This window comes from Trematosphaeria pertusa (assembly GCF_010094035.1).
Source record: "Trematosphaeria pertusa strain CBS 122368 unplaced genomic scaffold BU26scaffold_2, whole genome shotgun sequence".
NCBI lineage: Eukaryota > Fungi > Ascomycota > Dothideomycetes > Pleosporales > Trematosphaeriaceae > Trematosphaeria > Trematosphaeria pertusa.
In genome coordinates, this window is record NW_022987213.1 from 2,008,916 (window position 1) to 2,022,322 (window position 13,407).

Consider the following 13,407-nt stretch of genomic DNA (forward strand, 5'->3'; position numbering starts at 1 on the left):
TTCAGGACACTTGTGGTTGTTCTCTTCTTTTCTGGGCCTTGCACATTTCCTGGATACTTTCTTTACCATCGTAGCATTTCCGCGGGTCGGCGGGAGCTCATCGGTTTGGAATACCAGTTTCTAGGCTCTTCAGGCTTGCATGCAGCGGTGGCTTTGAGAATCTAGAAACAAGAGCTGACCTTGAAGGACCTCGTCTTCATTCGCATACCCAACATGCATGGGCACTTATGCCAGCAGTAGATTTCAGCATAGATACATCATCCAGTCAAAAGGCGCTCTTGCACTATGCTCTTTACCGTCCGTGTCCCACCTCCTCCCTCTTTACCCTAAAAAAAGCCAGCTTGGCAAATCTCCCAAGCGTCGCCCAAAAATGCCTCCCAGCAGGGTGGTCCATGATTCTCTCCAGGAGTTTCACCACCGCCACCCTCACATCCTGCCTCGGGTGGAAGAGTCCCAGACTCAGGTAGAATAGGCCAGAATTGCTTTCTGGAATGACACAAAGTAGCTGCAAAATAGTGTCGTACTGTAACTGGTCGCCTGGTCTGCGGTCGGGATCGTTTGCGATAGTCAGTGACTGTGATATCGCTGATGGGAGGTCGACTTCGGAGGCGGCCGAAGTAGGCGACCCGGCTTCTTCAACGCAGCGGCCAAGCGCTAGATATATAGCTGCAGACTGATCGTGATTCAGTTTCAGACATCGCAGCTTATCGTGCTGGTGGTTTAGGTCGATACCGCGAACAGGCCGCTTCTCCCACTGCCTCGCCAGATCTTGAATGAAGCCGAAGTACGAGCGTGTGCTTCTCCAGCCCTCTACTCGATGAGCGTTGGCGGCAAGTTCCCTCAACTTTGATGCTTCGTCCGGCCATACAAAGCCGTGGCCCGAGACGCCGTATGCGCCGGCATCAGTTTCGTGCGATCCGATATAAAGCGCGGAGGCCCCGTAGACTGTCTCCTCGAAGGCGGCGGCTATGCGCGTAAATTTGAGGACCCAGGAACGCCACTTTGCGCGAATAGCGTTCTCGCCGTGTCGGTTCGATATGCTCTGGAGCAGGCTCTCCATGAATTGTGTGTCACCAGTCGTATCTATAGCTCCTTTGCTGTCCGGACCTGCCTGCGCAGCACCTACTGGGATGCCTTGTGACTGGAAGTAGATCTGGCCATCTGTTATTTGTGCAGCTTCGATGCGATTGCTGATCTTCATACGACCAGTGGGAAGGTCGCACAGCAGATCCCACCACTCGGGCTTGTATGAGAATGCCGGATTGGTGACACCGGCAATGAAGCCCGGGACTTTGAGTAGATCGTCAACTTTGGTAAGATCCGTATAGGGGAAGGCGTGGCGAACGAAGCCCCGCAGGAGGCCACCAGATGCAAGGGCGCACGCTGCTAAAACGGCTTCGGCCACTTCGCTCGATGGTCGATTGTGCCCGATGAAGATGATGCGTTTCTGCGTTAGGAGGGCGTTGACGAGCACGATAATGGGATGGGTAAAGGCGCCACTTGTTGTGAGGTGCGGGTGAAGAGCGAATGGCTGAGGTGACGTCGTGTGTGGTGTGGAAAAAGTCTGAATGAGTTTTATAAGGGAGAAGTCGCCAACTGTCTCAGGGTTCAGGGCTGTCGGAACTTTGATAGGAACGGGAATTCCGTTGTAGAGGACTTTTGACTCGAATTCGTGAGTATCTCGTGGCGGAGCGTAGTTCTTCCGATTTGGCACGGACCCGGCAGAGGTTGCGGATGGGAGCGAATCTCGCTCCGCATCCTCGGCCTTGCGCCGCCTGATCATCCGCTCAAACTTCTCAATGAACATGTCCTTCGCGTCGGTGGCTTGAAGTACGAAACCCTCCAACGGTGACAGCTTGGGGAGCAATGACAGGTCCATTGCGTTTAGAGCATTGTAGAGTGCTGCAAGCGTTTCTATAACCGGAGCCCTGAAGTACTCCTCCAGGGCTAAGAGTAGGAGCGGCTTGTAGATGTGTAAGAAAGGATGTCGGGTGCATATTGCCATGGCCTTGACAATGGCGCCTCTGCATTATGTCAGCAACGGGGAGGTGAATTGATCCGGTGAACCTACCTCTTCACTGTGTTGTCCTGCTTCGTATTCACAAGGTTTAGCACGTATACAAGCGGAGGGCCATCTGGATCCGGCTCGTCGTCGCTTTCCGACTCGTCACTCTCCGTCTCGTCGTCGCCGTCTTCGTCTTCAGCTTCATCGTCATCATCCAGGCCTTTCTCCTGCCGCCTCTGCTTGCGCCGCAATGCTCTACGCGCCTCCTTCTCCTCCTCCTCGGCAGTGGTATCCTTGTGTAGGAAGAAGATGGTCCAGTCCTGGCTACGAACGTGTGCCTGGTCCGGCAGCATCAGCTCTGCCAACATAGTCTCGTCTCCGCTGATAGGGCTCGGGAACTGGTGCTCCATGACCGACCCGCGGTCAATGTCAAATGAGGCTACCAGGATATATTCGACGTGGTTCTCGCGGGAATGGGCGGGATATTGCGATCGTAGCTTCGTGCCGTTCTTCAAGAGTGGCCCTCCTGGAGACAATGACGAGTTGCGGGAAGAATCAACGGAGCCATCGTCCTCTCGCAGCATGGGAGGCTGCGGCGACCGGGCTTTCTTGCTCTCATTGCGCATTGATATGGCGGAGGGCGATCTCGAGGAGGGAAAGGAGGAGAAGGAGGGCTGCCGTTGCAGGCTGGGCTGCGCCGAAGCGCTCCCATTCGTCCTGTGTGCCATTACTTCAGCCATGATGCTTTCCAAGTCCGCGAGGCAGAGGACTCAAGCATCGTGGGATCTTCAGGGCGAGCGCTAAGCGGCCCCTCGCCCGGGGTATGTTCCGAAACGCAGGGCTGCCCAGGGGGTACGGGGGAGTTGAAACGGGGCGAAAGCCGGGCGAACGGGGCGAGGAATCCGCGTAGGAAGGGATTGGGACTGTGAGAGGTGTGCGACGAGCTGTTCGATGGGCTATCACATGGCAGGAGTGCGGCGAGCGCTGAAGGGGTCCAGGGCGCCTTATCGATATCGGGATTAGCTCAGCCGCGACAGGGGCCGTTGCTATGGCGCAGGAGGAACGTCAACACCACCAAACACGCGCCAGCTCGCGTTGATCGAACCTCAATCCTGCCGCCCCAGACGTGGTATCGCAACAACAAATCATGGCAAGCCAGAGCAGGCATCTATCACATCGCATTCAGATGCTAATCCTGTCCAGTCGACGACGCCGACGCCCTACAAGCCCTCCCCGCTCTCGTTCAACAGCCCGCGCACGTCGCCCTTCCGCCGTCCAAACTCCCCACTGACGCACTCGCCCTCCGCCGTCCGCCCGTCTACACCCACGACTTCGCCACTGAAGCCTACGCCAGGCACCCCCTCGCAGACGGCTCTCCGACAGTCCACAACCACCAATGCCTCGCAAAACCCCCCAGCATGGATGAACACGCGCGGCACGACAACAGCGCCCGAAGCGCCTGCCTCACCTACGCGACACGTATCTACATCTACACAGCACACAGTGCGGCCCTCGAATACAGCCTCGCTAGCAGCGCGATTTGACGGAGCGAGTTCCAGTACCCCGCCGCCCGAACGGCCTGTTGATCGAGCCCTCGAGCGCCCGGCTGTGCGCCTGGCTCCTGTAACGCGAACAGGCTCCACCGATGCATTCTCTAAGATTCCACCCCCACTGCTGCACAGCATGCGCGAGTCCTTCAGCGTGCTGGACCGGGACAACAGCGGCAGCGTGAACTCCGCCGACGTAGCCGATATGCTATCGCAGCTCGGTCTTAGCGCCACCCCTTCTACGCTAGCCACGTACTTTCCCAGCGGCTCTCAATCCATCAATCTGGCCACCTACCTGGCCACACTCTCTGATCTCTTATCCGGACTGTCGCACCCCAACGAGTTGCACGCTGCTTTCGAAGCCTTTGATGACGGCGATGACGGACAAATTGATCTAGCGGAGCTGAAAGATGCTCTCCTACATACAGCGCCCGAGCCTGGAGAGCGAAAGCTGACAGAGCGCGAGATAGACATGGTAGTCGAAGGATTCAGTGGCAGAAGGGCCTTTGGCAAAGGCGGGAAAGGGCTTGGAAGAGGAGAAGTGTTCAGGTATCAAGAATTCGTCGCAAGTGTAACAGGAGGCGGGAGTGGGCCAGATAACGGCGCTGGGGCTGCCGCACCGGCGTAGAAGGTAGCAAGAAGGGGCCTGAAGCACTTCACGACCTGACAGGCGGTCTGATACGATTCCGGAATACATGGGATTGGACGGCGTTTTGGATCTTGCGGTTACGACGAGCGGAATAATGCCAGTGAATATTTCGAATGGAAATTGAATCAAGAAGTGTTCCATGCTACCGTACTATTGGCGGAAGACTGGTACATAATGCCCTCAGAACTTTTTGAAGCCCCATAGACGTCCGAAAGCTCCCTCCGAAGATCCCAACCCCTTTGTCGTCGAAATATTCCTTTTCCTTCGCCGACGTATCACTCCTCTTGGCTCATTTTCAACCCGACCCATCCGCGCTTTCTATCCCGTCCAGAAACTCACTCCAACTCGACCACTCCTCCTTGTCCTCCTCCGCATTCTTCTCACCCTCCTCCTCCAGAACATCCACAACCCCCTCCCTCACCTCGCAAACCCGCAGAGCCCGCACATACTCCCGTCTCTTCTTCATTTCTTGCATGCTCCATCCAGGATGGACCGCCGGCGGGCGGCCGCTCCCGCCTTGTACCAACTCTCATATTCCTCCATGCTCGTTTCGAGATTGTAATCCGCTTCGGGGTTATGCACGGCTTCTCGGCCGGATGTGACATCAATGCAGTGCACAAGCGCATCGACGATGATAGCGGGATCTCTGAACGGTATGTTCTCCGATGAACTGTCCGTGGCGGAGTGCTTGCCCCAGATCTTCAGCTTGGGCGCGCCGCAGTGCATCTCGAAGATCCTGGCTACTCCATAATTTTTCGCCGGTTTGATGAGCCCGAGGATGTGGGCGTAGCCTTCGAAGCCGCGGCTGTCGAGCGGGTTGTAGAGGACTTTGGCTTTTTGCCGTGGTGGTGTGTGATTAGCGATATTGTCTATCACTAGATAGATAGGGCGGGAGGAAGGACGGGAACTTACTCAGTCGCTCGCGCAGGTCGACCTGCTTCTTCTCCTTGCACCGCATGTGCTCTTTCCCGTACCAGCCTTCGTACCACACCGTCGCGTTGCCGAGGTCGATGTGCAGCTTTCCGATGTCGCCTTTGAACTGCGGCGCCGAGCGGTAGCCTTCCGCGTAGAGGTGGCGTGGCCATGGGGCGGACGTGTGCGTGCTGCGTGCTCTCTTGTCTGGCGGTGCTGGGCTGGACAAGCGTTTGCGCTTTGTCCCGGTCACTAGTTGTGCGTTGTTGTCCGGCTCGAGTGCGGCGGCATCATCATCGTTCTGGATTCCCGTGTCGACGAGGGCGCCGGACGTCGTAGCTCGTTCGTGGATCACCTTGCTCTGCTTCTCCGCTTCTTCCCAGCATCCCTCCGTCTGCATGCTCTTGTCTCGCATCGTTCCCAGGACTTCAACCTGGCTTCCCGCATCCTTCAGCCCCCGAACCGCGGTCTGCATCCCCTGCTCTTTCGTCGCCACAGCAAGGGTCTGCACCCCCATACTGGCATACATCGCCCTCCCACCCACCTGCTCCATCCCGCTGAACACCCAGGCAGCAGAACTGCCATCCTTCCCTTCAAACTCCATCTCCAGCCTGCTATCATTCTTGAAGAGCCGCATCTGAAGGCCCACAGCACTGGCCTCGACACCATCCCAGCGCTTCGGAGGGGCACCGTTGCTGCCGCTGTCTGAGTCGTCGGTCTCGACGTCGGAGTCGGAGAACTCGTATTCTCGCGGGAGCTTGCCTTCTCGCACGGAAGAGCATTTCAGGATGCCACGGAGCTCAAAGAGGTGGAATTTGAGGCCCGGGAGGTGGATGAGCTGGCCCATTTTTGCAACTTGGAGCGTTTGGAGACGGTACCTAGGACGGTGTGGTCCGGAGGCGCGAGGCTCGGGGATTAGAAGGAGGATGGAAGGTTGAGAGGGAAGTTGAACGGCTGATACGCAACCGGATTAGAAAGGTATCGTTCCCGGCGGAGCGTTCTGTTAGGTAAAGGAAAAGGGCGAGATGAAACTGCCTTATCACCCTGCCTTGTCGAATATGAGACGTAAGAGAAAGCTCTGAACGCGGGCAATCTCAGCCTCTCACTTGTTGCAAGACCAGCGGAAGCTAAGAGAGAGAAACAAGACGACGAGCTCATGCGACCACCTGCTTCCTCAGAGAAAGGAGCAGAAAGATAGCTAATGGAACCATTCCGCCGCCGAGCGATGTAAACGCCCAGAAGGAGAACCCAGTGAGAGATCCCTGAGGTCTGAAGGAACCGAACTCCAAACCCGCTTTTGTACGGCTATGAAGCTTTTGAAGAGTCCAGAGCTGAAAGCTAGAGAGTTAGGACGATCACTTCGAAGACACCATCTGGCAACTAGCCTCCTCGCTCTTAACCTCCAGGCACTCCTGAACTGCGTCCAGCACGACCTGGATCTTATCCTCAGCGGTGAAGTAGAACCTCGCGTTGCCCGTTCCAACATTGTTGCCGAAGACCTTGCACTGTGAGCAAGGTGATACCCATTAGCAAAAGTCCCAAGACATAAAATGTACGATGAAGAGATAGAGGGCCGGCAAAAGCGCTGAGCCCCGTGAGGAGGCCCTCAGGTGGCTTTGAACGAAACACTTCATTGTACATACCTCCTTCTCGCAGTAGTCCATAGCGAACGCGACCTCAGCCCTTCCGTCGCCGTAGCACAGCTTTAGAGAATGATCACCGAAGAAGTGCGCGTTCTTTAGGGGAAGATTCTCCACAGCGCCTACAGCACAGCGTCAGTACTACGTGGTAAAAAGCAGCGGTGCTGACACACAGGCAGGCAGGTCGAAGCATTCAAGCGTGATCCGGGTCCCGCCCTCGTACTCGTCACATGACTCCCAGATCAACTTGTGGCGGGAGAGGTCGATATGCAGACGGCCTTCTTCGTTGTAGTCGGAGCCAGGGCCCGTGCGGTATCCTTCGAGGTAGATGTGCTTGTATGCATGGTAGGGAGCACCTGGGCAGGCGACCTCTTTGCTTTCGTTGGAAGTGGATGCTGTGGCGGGCTCGTTGAAGGAGGTGAAGACCTCGAGAGCTGGTAAGCGGCATTAGTCCAACCTGGAGTACTTCATGGGGGTTAGACGTTGGCGGGAAATGCAACTCACTGCCAGCCGGGGAAGGATCGTCAGATGGCTCCGTAATGCCGGCCGCCGGGGTAGTCTTCGGCTCCTGTTTGACCCGCGCAAAACCCATATAGTCGACGCCTGTCTGGACTGCCTCCAAGCCCTGTTCATATGCTCTTCCATCATGCTCAACGGACAGCAAACCGCCACTAGCACCTTCGAATTTCAAGTCAACAATGCCGTTGGCCTCCTCGAGATATAGTTCCAGGCCCTGGGACCGGAGAGACAGGCCGAACGCAATCTGGCGGGCTGCTTTCATCTCGCCGGTGTCCTCAAGCTCCGAATCTTGGAAGGTGTAATCGGCGGCGGGGCTGTTGTCGTTGGACGTAAAGTGGATACCGAGCTGACCGTTGAGCTTGAGGATTTGCAACGCGAGGCCTTTGTTGTTGTTGAAGCGGGTCGGCATTTTGATGATCGAGTTGCAGATGGAATGGGAAGATGTGAGCTGAAGGAAGGTGGGCGGGACGAGTAGAGTGGAAGATGGCAAGTTGGAGCCGAGGGAAAATGAGGTGGATGAGAAAAAAGTGGGTGGGTTGATGTGAGCGAGAGTTTCTGAGACGGGGCTTCAAGCCTTGGCGGATGGGAAGAGGAAGAAGGAAGTGAAAGTATTGGAAGTGCCACCATCGAGCAGCCCGGAAGGTGCGCAAATGAAAAGCCTACGAGATGCGAGACGGCACGTGCAAGCGTGCAAGCGTGCAAACGTTAACGGCGCTGAATGTGTAGTCTGAAGCTTGAAGTGCTTTAGCACTTTTTGAGTAGGGTGGCCGGCCTAAGGAAAGGTTGCTGAAGGCTTTCAGGATCCATGGATACCCTATTTTCGCTTGGCAGTGCCCATAGTAGATGCGGTACATGCATCCAGCGCTCCTTCCCAACGTCACTTACCCTGTTCGCAAGAACGACCCATGCAGCTCGCCGAATCAGGCAGGAACTCCTACGAGCTGTCTTTTGTGTCCAGCAAGAGCAATGTGATTCTGACTTTAGAACTGAAAAGTCCTTATGCGCATAGACGCGTCCAAATTTAGGTGTCGTGCCTGGGTAGTGCTCGTTCCAGTCGCGGTACAATAGTAGACTTTGTCTCGCCCTGCCATGTGTTTTTCCATGATCTGGAGACCCGTTCAAGGTAGGGAAGCATTGATACCCGACCGGATATAACAGACAAGGAGACATGCCCATGTAGTTGATGACGCTCGCAGCTCCCGAGGTCCCGATGTCTTTAGCGCTGACTAAGCGCACGTGAGAAGGCGATTCCAAAACCTGAGCATGATTAGCGGCCATACAGCCTCCATCAGGGTAGAAAGTACGAGAGGTGGAGCTTACCCGACTAGTCTAGCCTGCATGACTGCATGGATTACCGTAATGCAATATATAAGGGAGGCCTCGTCCCGCATAAACTCGTTGCTGGACATTGGAAACCACCTGGGAGCCCTTCAACCTCTATTCACCGCTCTGTCACGGGGCAGACCTCAGTTTCTGCTTGCCCTGCCATAGCTTATCATAGCCTGCGGCGGCGCATGCTGATCGGCGACATATCCACCCAAACCGAACTGACATCCCCACTGTCTTCAAACAAAACACCATGTCCAGAATCGCGGATTCCATACTAGAGCATGTGTACTCCATGCCAGCCCCAGACCGACCCCGCACAAGGCCTTTGCAAGTCATCTGTGTCGGTCCTTCTCGATCCGGAACAGACTCCCTTAAGCAAGCTCTCCTCCTTCTCGGCTACCAAAATGTCTTCCACGGCTACGATACCCTTTTGCCCGCGAACCGGCACATGAAACCAATCTTGTCCAGACTCGTGAACAAAAAGTACAACAGCGATGCAAAAGACGGAGATATATCCTTCACAGCCGAAGAGTTCGATGAAGTGTTCGGAGAGTGCGACGCGATTACCGATATGCCAGGGGCGATGTTCGCAGCTGAGCTAGTCGTCGCGTACCCGGAAGCCAAGGTGATCTTGAATAGGAGAAAGGACGTCGATGCATGGTATAGGAGCATCTCGGCGACGTTTGCTCCGGTGCAGCAGGATCGGTGGGCGGCTTTTTGTCAGTGGTTTTCTCCGGATTTATACTGGTCGAGGCGTTTGCTCATACGCGAGATATTTCCCTGCGTTTACCATAACAATTTTCGAGCGAACGGGAAATGGGTCTACCGGGAGCATTGCGCCATGGCAAGAGGACTGGTTCCGAAGGAAAAGTTCTTGGAATGGGGCGTGGAGGACGGTTGGGGACCCTTATGCGAGTTCCTGGGCAAGGATGATGTCCCGAAGACGGAGTTTCCGAGAGGTAACGCGCCGGCAGACTTCTTCAAGACGGTGGAGTCGGCACATGGCAAATTCCGGAGGGATGCGTATAAGAATATGGCGCTGATGGTGTCGGTCATGGTTATTGTGGGATCGGTAGTGGTATCAAGGGGCGATTTGAAAGGGCTGTTCAAGTCCACAGGCGCATTTCTCAATGACGGGCTTCATTCATTGACTCGAAAATAGATAACCGTATCGTGCCGTCGCATCAATAGAATGGGCGATTCCCGCTGGATGCGGTGGAGCTCAACGCAATAGGATCGATGATTCCGTGCTTATACAAACGGAGTATTGGACAACGAGAGCATGCTTTCGAAAAAGACGCTATTATCCAAACCAGACTGCATTGGAAGGTTATCCATCAGGCCTTCAAACTCCATTAGGTCGACGTCGAAGTTGGGCAGCGCCCATTGATCATTTGTTGTGAGACTGTCCGTGGCTGGTGGCTGCTGATGAGGTGGAGCGGCTTCAGCAGCTGCATTAGCGAGCGCTTGTGGGGCCATGTTGTTGGGGAAGGGCGGGTTTTGTGACGGTGAGCTGGTCCTCGAACCATCCAACTTCTTCGCGTGCTCTTGCAGGAGCGAAGTTAGAAGCCGGATGCCATGGCCTGCGACAGAGCTGGTCGGCCATTGCTCGAGGATCTTGATTGCTTTCTCCACCCAAAGCTGGTGCTCTCGTGCTTCTACATCTTTCTCTGTTCGGTGGCAGAGATCGAGCGCTAAGCAGAGCCCCGCGGTGACTACGAAAGCCTGCTCCACCCACCACTGGGGTTCATCCTCGTGCCGTTCGTTCATGGCCTCTATGATGGCCTTTGAACTTGCAACACAGGCCCATCGACTATAGGCGTATCGAGAATCCTTGAAACTCCTGCCGAAGAAGCTCTGATGGACCATTATAATCTTGTGTGCGCTGGAAGCCTGATAGGAGCGTCTTGCCCACGCGGTCCATTGCGGCCAGGAAGGGTTGTACGGTGTGTGAAGAGATATGAACCTTGGCATCTTATCGATCGTGATTGCTCGCATCGCAGCATCATACCTTCAAGGTGGAGTAATAATTAGAAAATGTCACATCAACAGTGTTTGTACTCCTAGGGAACGTACCTTAAGACGACATTGTATTTTGCGCCTAGGTCCGGTGCATCGAACATATCGTCAAGGTAGCATACGAGCAGATAGGCTATATCGTTGAGATAGGTAGCTATGCGTGTGCAGGTTGGGGTGTCCTCAGGGTGAACCGGGACCATGGTCTCTTCGTCGTAATGCCGGGGTTGGAGAGACGTGAAATGTCTCTTCTGGAGGGCGTACATGCCCTGTGAAGTAGAGCAAAGCCAGTCCTGGGAGGCCCTAGGATAGATTATACATTAGTAAATGCCTCCGTGCGCAGCGGGGGTTAACATCCATGACGCTTCACTCTGCGGAAGAACTTTGGGATTGGCTTTCCATATCTCACCACACCTCCCGTTTACTCGCCGGAAAGCCACTCCTAAAGGTCTTCAATAGGTAAAGGCTTGAGGCATACGTACATGGCACACCAGACCCTTCTCCCAATCTCGCGCTGTAGTAGAGCTTCTCGCTGCTCAGCGGTCATTTCCAGAGGCGACTTTCCGTCATCGGGGTGCAGACCCAGCCTACAAAACTGTCAGCGTCGGAGAACGCCAGAGAGTAATGGACTGACTTATGAAGGCCCAGTCCTCTAGCAATGACGGTGGCAGCGGCTTGGAAAGCGGCCTGCCACGCACTCGTTAGCAAATGTCTCATAATAGTCGGCATCCGGGCCGTTGCAGTTCAGGCCCGATCCGCTGAAGGTCTTCGAACAAATGGAATACTGGTTTGGGCCGCGACATACATACCCATTCCTTTGTAGATCCTATAAGATGCTCCGATGTGTGCATATTGAGGATAGCCTGAACCGAGTAAATATGGTGCCTTGAGGTATAGTCCCCGAGATTGAGACAGGATATCAGAGCGTTTCCCCACTGTCTGGCGAGTCTCAGCTTCTCGGCATCAGAGAAACCCCAGGAGGCAGTAACAGCTTCAGGCGACCCGATCATGCTTGCAGACAGGATGGAAAACAATAAGGCAGACCATCGCCAATCATGATCCCGTAGGTCCAGCTCTTCTAATTGGCCGTACGCTTCGAGCAAACTTCTTCGAAAGCTTGGGGCATAGCTGCAGACGCGCAGAATGTTAGCAATCTCTTTGTTATAGTTTGCGACGTATTGTGGGAGGAATCCTTAAGGTCGCATTGTCTAGAGGGGGTCTCGAAAACAAGACTGGGACTCGACTTACTAGATACCGCCACACCAATAAGTCATACAGCGATCGTGGTAATCGACTAACCGGAACACTTGCTCCTTGGGCGGCAATAGTGACTGGATGTGATACACTTCGACAGATCGAGCAGCTGGAGAGAACACCTTCGCAAATCCGTCGGTCGCGGCTTCATCGAGGCATGTTTTCGTTCGACCTATGTAGTACACACATATTAGAAATTTCCCGGGTCAAAAAGCTATTAATCCCCTGAAGGACTTCGGGAGTGGTTTCCCAAAGCCAAAATGTGAGACATTGTAAGGTGTATACTGCATACCTTGGTTTAACGCTCGGTCCATGAGAGCTTTAGTTCGTGTATATTCATCCTTCTCTGCTAATAAGGTCCCCATGCTGATGTCCGCTAAATCAGATCGACCATAAGTAATAAAATCGACGTTTGTCGAATTTGGTGTCAGCGCCTGAGCCTGGCCGGCGGTGCCTTCTGACGAAGAAGTAGCTGAGAATGCGCGGTCGCGATCCTGCGAATGTGGCGGTACGAATTAGCAGATGTGCCGATTCCAGAAGAGAAGGCAGCAGCCCAGCATACTCAGTCTCAAACCTGCTGAAGGCCCCCAAGAGAGGCTTTCCGCTGTCGGACGGAACCGACGTTGACGACATGATATGTGGACTGCGCCGCTACATACCGATCGAAAATGTGTAGGCAGCCCTTGGCCAGGGGCAGATAATGAAGGCCAAGACTGAGTGCTTGACTGTGACGGCGAGCTCCCATCTAGCGACGCAAGTGGCTGCGTAGGCGACGCCTTCTTTGGGTATCTGCGATGCACAGCGGGATTGTAACCGTTCGTCCATTCCGTCGTACATAAATGACCCTCCTTATTCTGTACGCATCTTGTGCAAGGGCTGCGAACACGGGGTCCCACATCAGCGCATTCCCGCAGTGTAACATCGCAACTGACTGGAGGAAGAGGCGATGGAACGGTCAAGCACGTATACGTTTGTACCGTGCTCATTCCGTTGAACGCCCCCAGGAGTGGATTTGCCAGGTAGAGGTCAAACTTACCTTTTCCGATCGCACTTCTGCCGCCTCATCGAACACCTCGTACAAGTCTGCCTCTGCTTAGGCATCTCGGAAAGCAAAACCAGAGGGCGGGCCCGAAACCGGGGAGACGGGTCGTCACTTGACTTGATGTAGGCCTAAGACACTGATCTTATTGGTGCGCAGGTGAGGTCAAAGTACCAAGGCTCTCGGAAAGAGGGAAAGCTGCAGACAGAAAGATGACCTGAATCCTGGGAGACGGCAACGGATCCTCCGCCCAGAGTTGAGGGTGGACTTTGCAGACTAATGTACGAAGATCGGACAACAATGTGTACGAGCGCTGACGAAGCTGCCGCATGGCATAGACCCGGTTATCCATATATTTCCGCCAAGAGGGGCCGTGCAAGGCTGCGTAAGCAGAGCCTGAGCTTGCTTATTGGCGTGATTTATTACCATACGCGCCAGGACGGATTTTCGCCACCTGCATACCGTCGTGACTCGCCTAGGGGCTTGATCTCTCGAGG

The 13,407-nt window shown here is 54.8% G+C and overlaps 6 protein-coding genes across 6 annotated transcripts; 2 read left to right on the forward strand and 4 right to left on the reverse strand.

Moving 5' to 3' along the window:
• Positions 1-21: 21 nt before the first annotated feature.
• Positions 22-2,970, reverse strand: BU26DRAFT_447658 (spindle pole body interacting protein). Its single transcript, XM_033824658.1, has 2 exons — positions 2,072-2,970; positions 22-2,024 (listed from the first exon to the last, which is right to left on the reverse strand). Exons 1-2 carry the CDS (start codon positions 2,743-2,745, stop codon positions 293-295), a joined length of 2,406 nt encoding a protein of 801 aa, XP_033689708.1. The 5' UTR covers positions 2,746-2,970; the 3' UTR covers positions 22-292.
• Positions 2,971-3,092: 122 nt separating this feature from the next.
• BU26DRAFT_514567 (EF-hand) lies at positions 3,093-4,668 on the forward strand. Its single transcript, XM_033827867.1, has 2 exons — positions 3,093-3,155; positions 3,209-4,668. The coding sequence occupies exons 1-2, from the start codon at positions 3,153-3,155 to the stop codon at positions 4,178-4,180; spliced, it is 975 nt and encodes a 324-aa protein (XP_033689709.1). The 5' UTR covers positions 3,093-3,152; the 3' UTR covers positions 4,181-4,668.
• BU26DRAFT_143855 (uncharacterized protein) lies at positions 4,326-6,214 on the reverse strand. The gene is made up of 2 exons (XM_033819865.1): positions 5,114-6,214; positions 4,326-5,034 (listed from the first exon to the last, which is right to left on the reverse strand). Exons 1-2 carry the CDS (start codon positions 5,958-5,960, stop codon positions 4,664-4,666), a joined length of 1,218 nt encoding a protein of 405 aa, XP_033689710.1. The 5' UTR covers positions 5,961-6,214; the 3' UTR covers positions 4,326-4,663.
• BU26DRAFT_143854 (uncharacterized protein) lies at positions 6,215-7,848 on the reverse strand. Its single transcript, XM_033819864.1, has 4 exons — positions 7,258-7,848; positions 6,927-7,187; positions 6,757-6,875; positions 6,215-6,618 (listed from the first exon to the last, which is right to left on the reverse strand). The coding sequence occupies exons 1-4, from the start codon at positions 7,679-7,681 to the stop codon at positions 6,469-6,471; spliced, it is 954 nt and encodes a 317-aa protein (XP_033689711.1). The 5' UTR covers positions 7,682-7,848; the 3' UTR covers positions 6,215-6,468.
• Positions 7,849-8,681: 833 nt separating this feature from the next.
• Positions 8,682-9,807, forward strand: BU26DRAFT_143852 (uncharacterized protein). The gene has a single exon (XM_033819863.1). The coding sequence runs from the start codon at positions 8,852-8,854 to the stop codon at positions 9,761-9,763; it is 912 nt and encodes a 303-aa protein (XP_033689712.1). The 5' UTR covers positions 8,682-8,851; the 3' UTR covers positions 9,764-9,807.
• A 238-nt stretch (positions 9,808-10,045) lies between these two features.
• Positions 10,046-12,972, reverse strand: BU26DRAFT_500416 (uncharacterized protein; the record flags this gene model as incomplete). Its single annotated transcript, XM_033826497.1, has 10 exons — positions 10,046-10,052; positions 10,136-10,612; positions 10,678-10,920; positions 11,109-11,204; positions 11,252-11,304; positions 11,427-11,745; positions 11,866-12,043; positions 12,164-12,365; positions 12,531-12,747; positions 12,908-12,972. 10 exons carry the CDS (start codon positions 12,970-12,972, stop codon positions 10,046-10,048), a joined length of 1,857 nt encoding a protein of 618 aa, XP_033689713.1.
• Between the last annotated feature and the right edge of the window lie 435 nt (positions 12,973-13,407).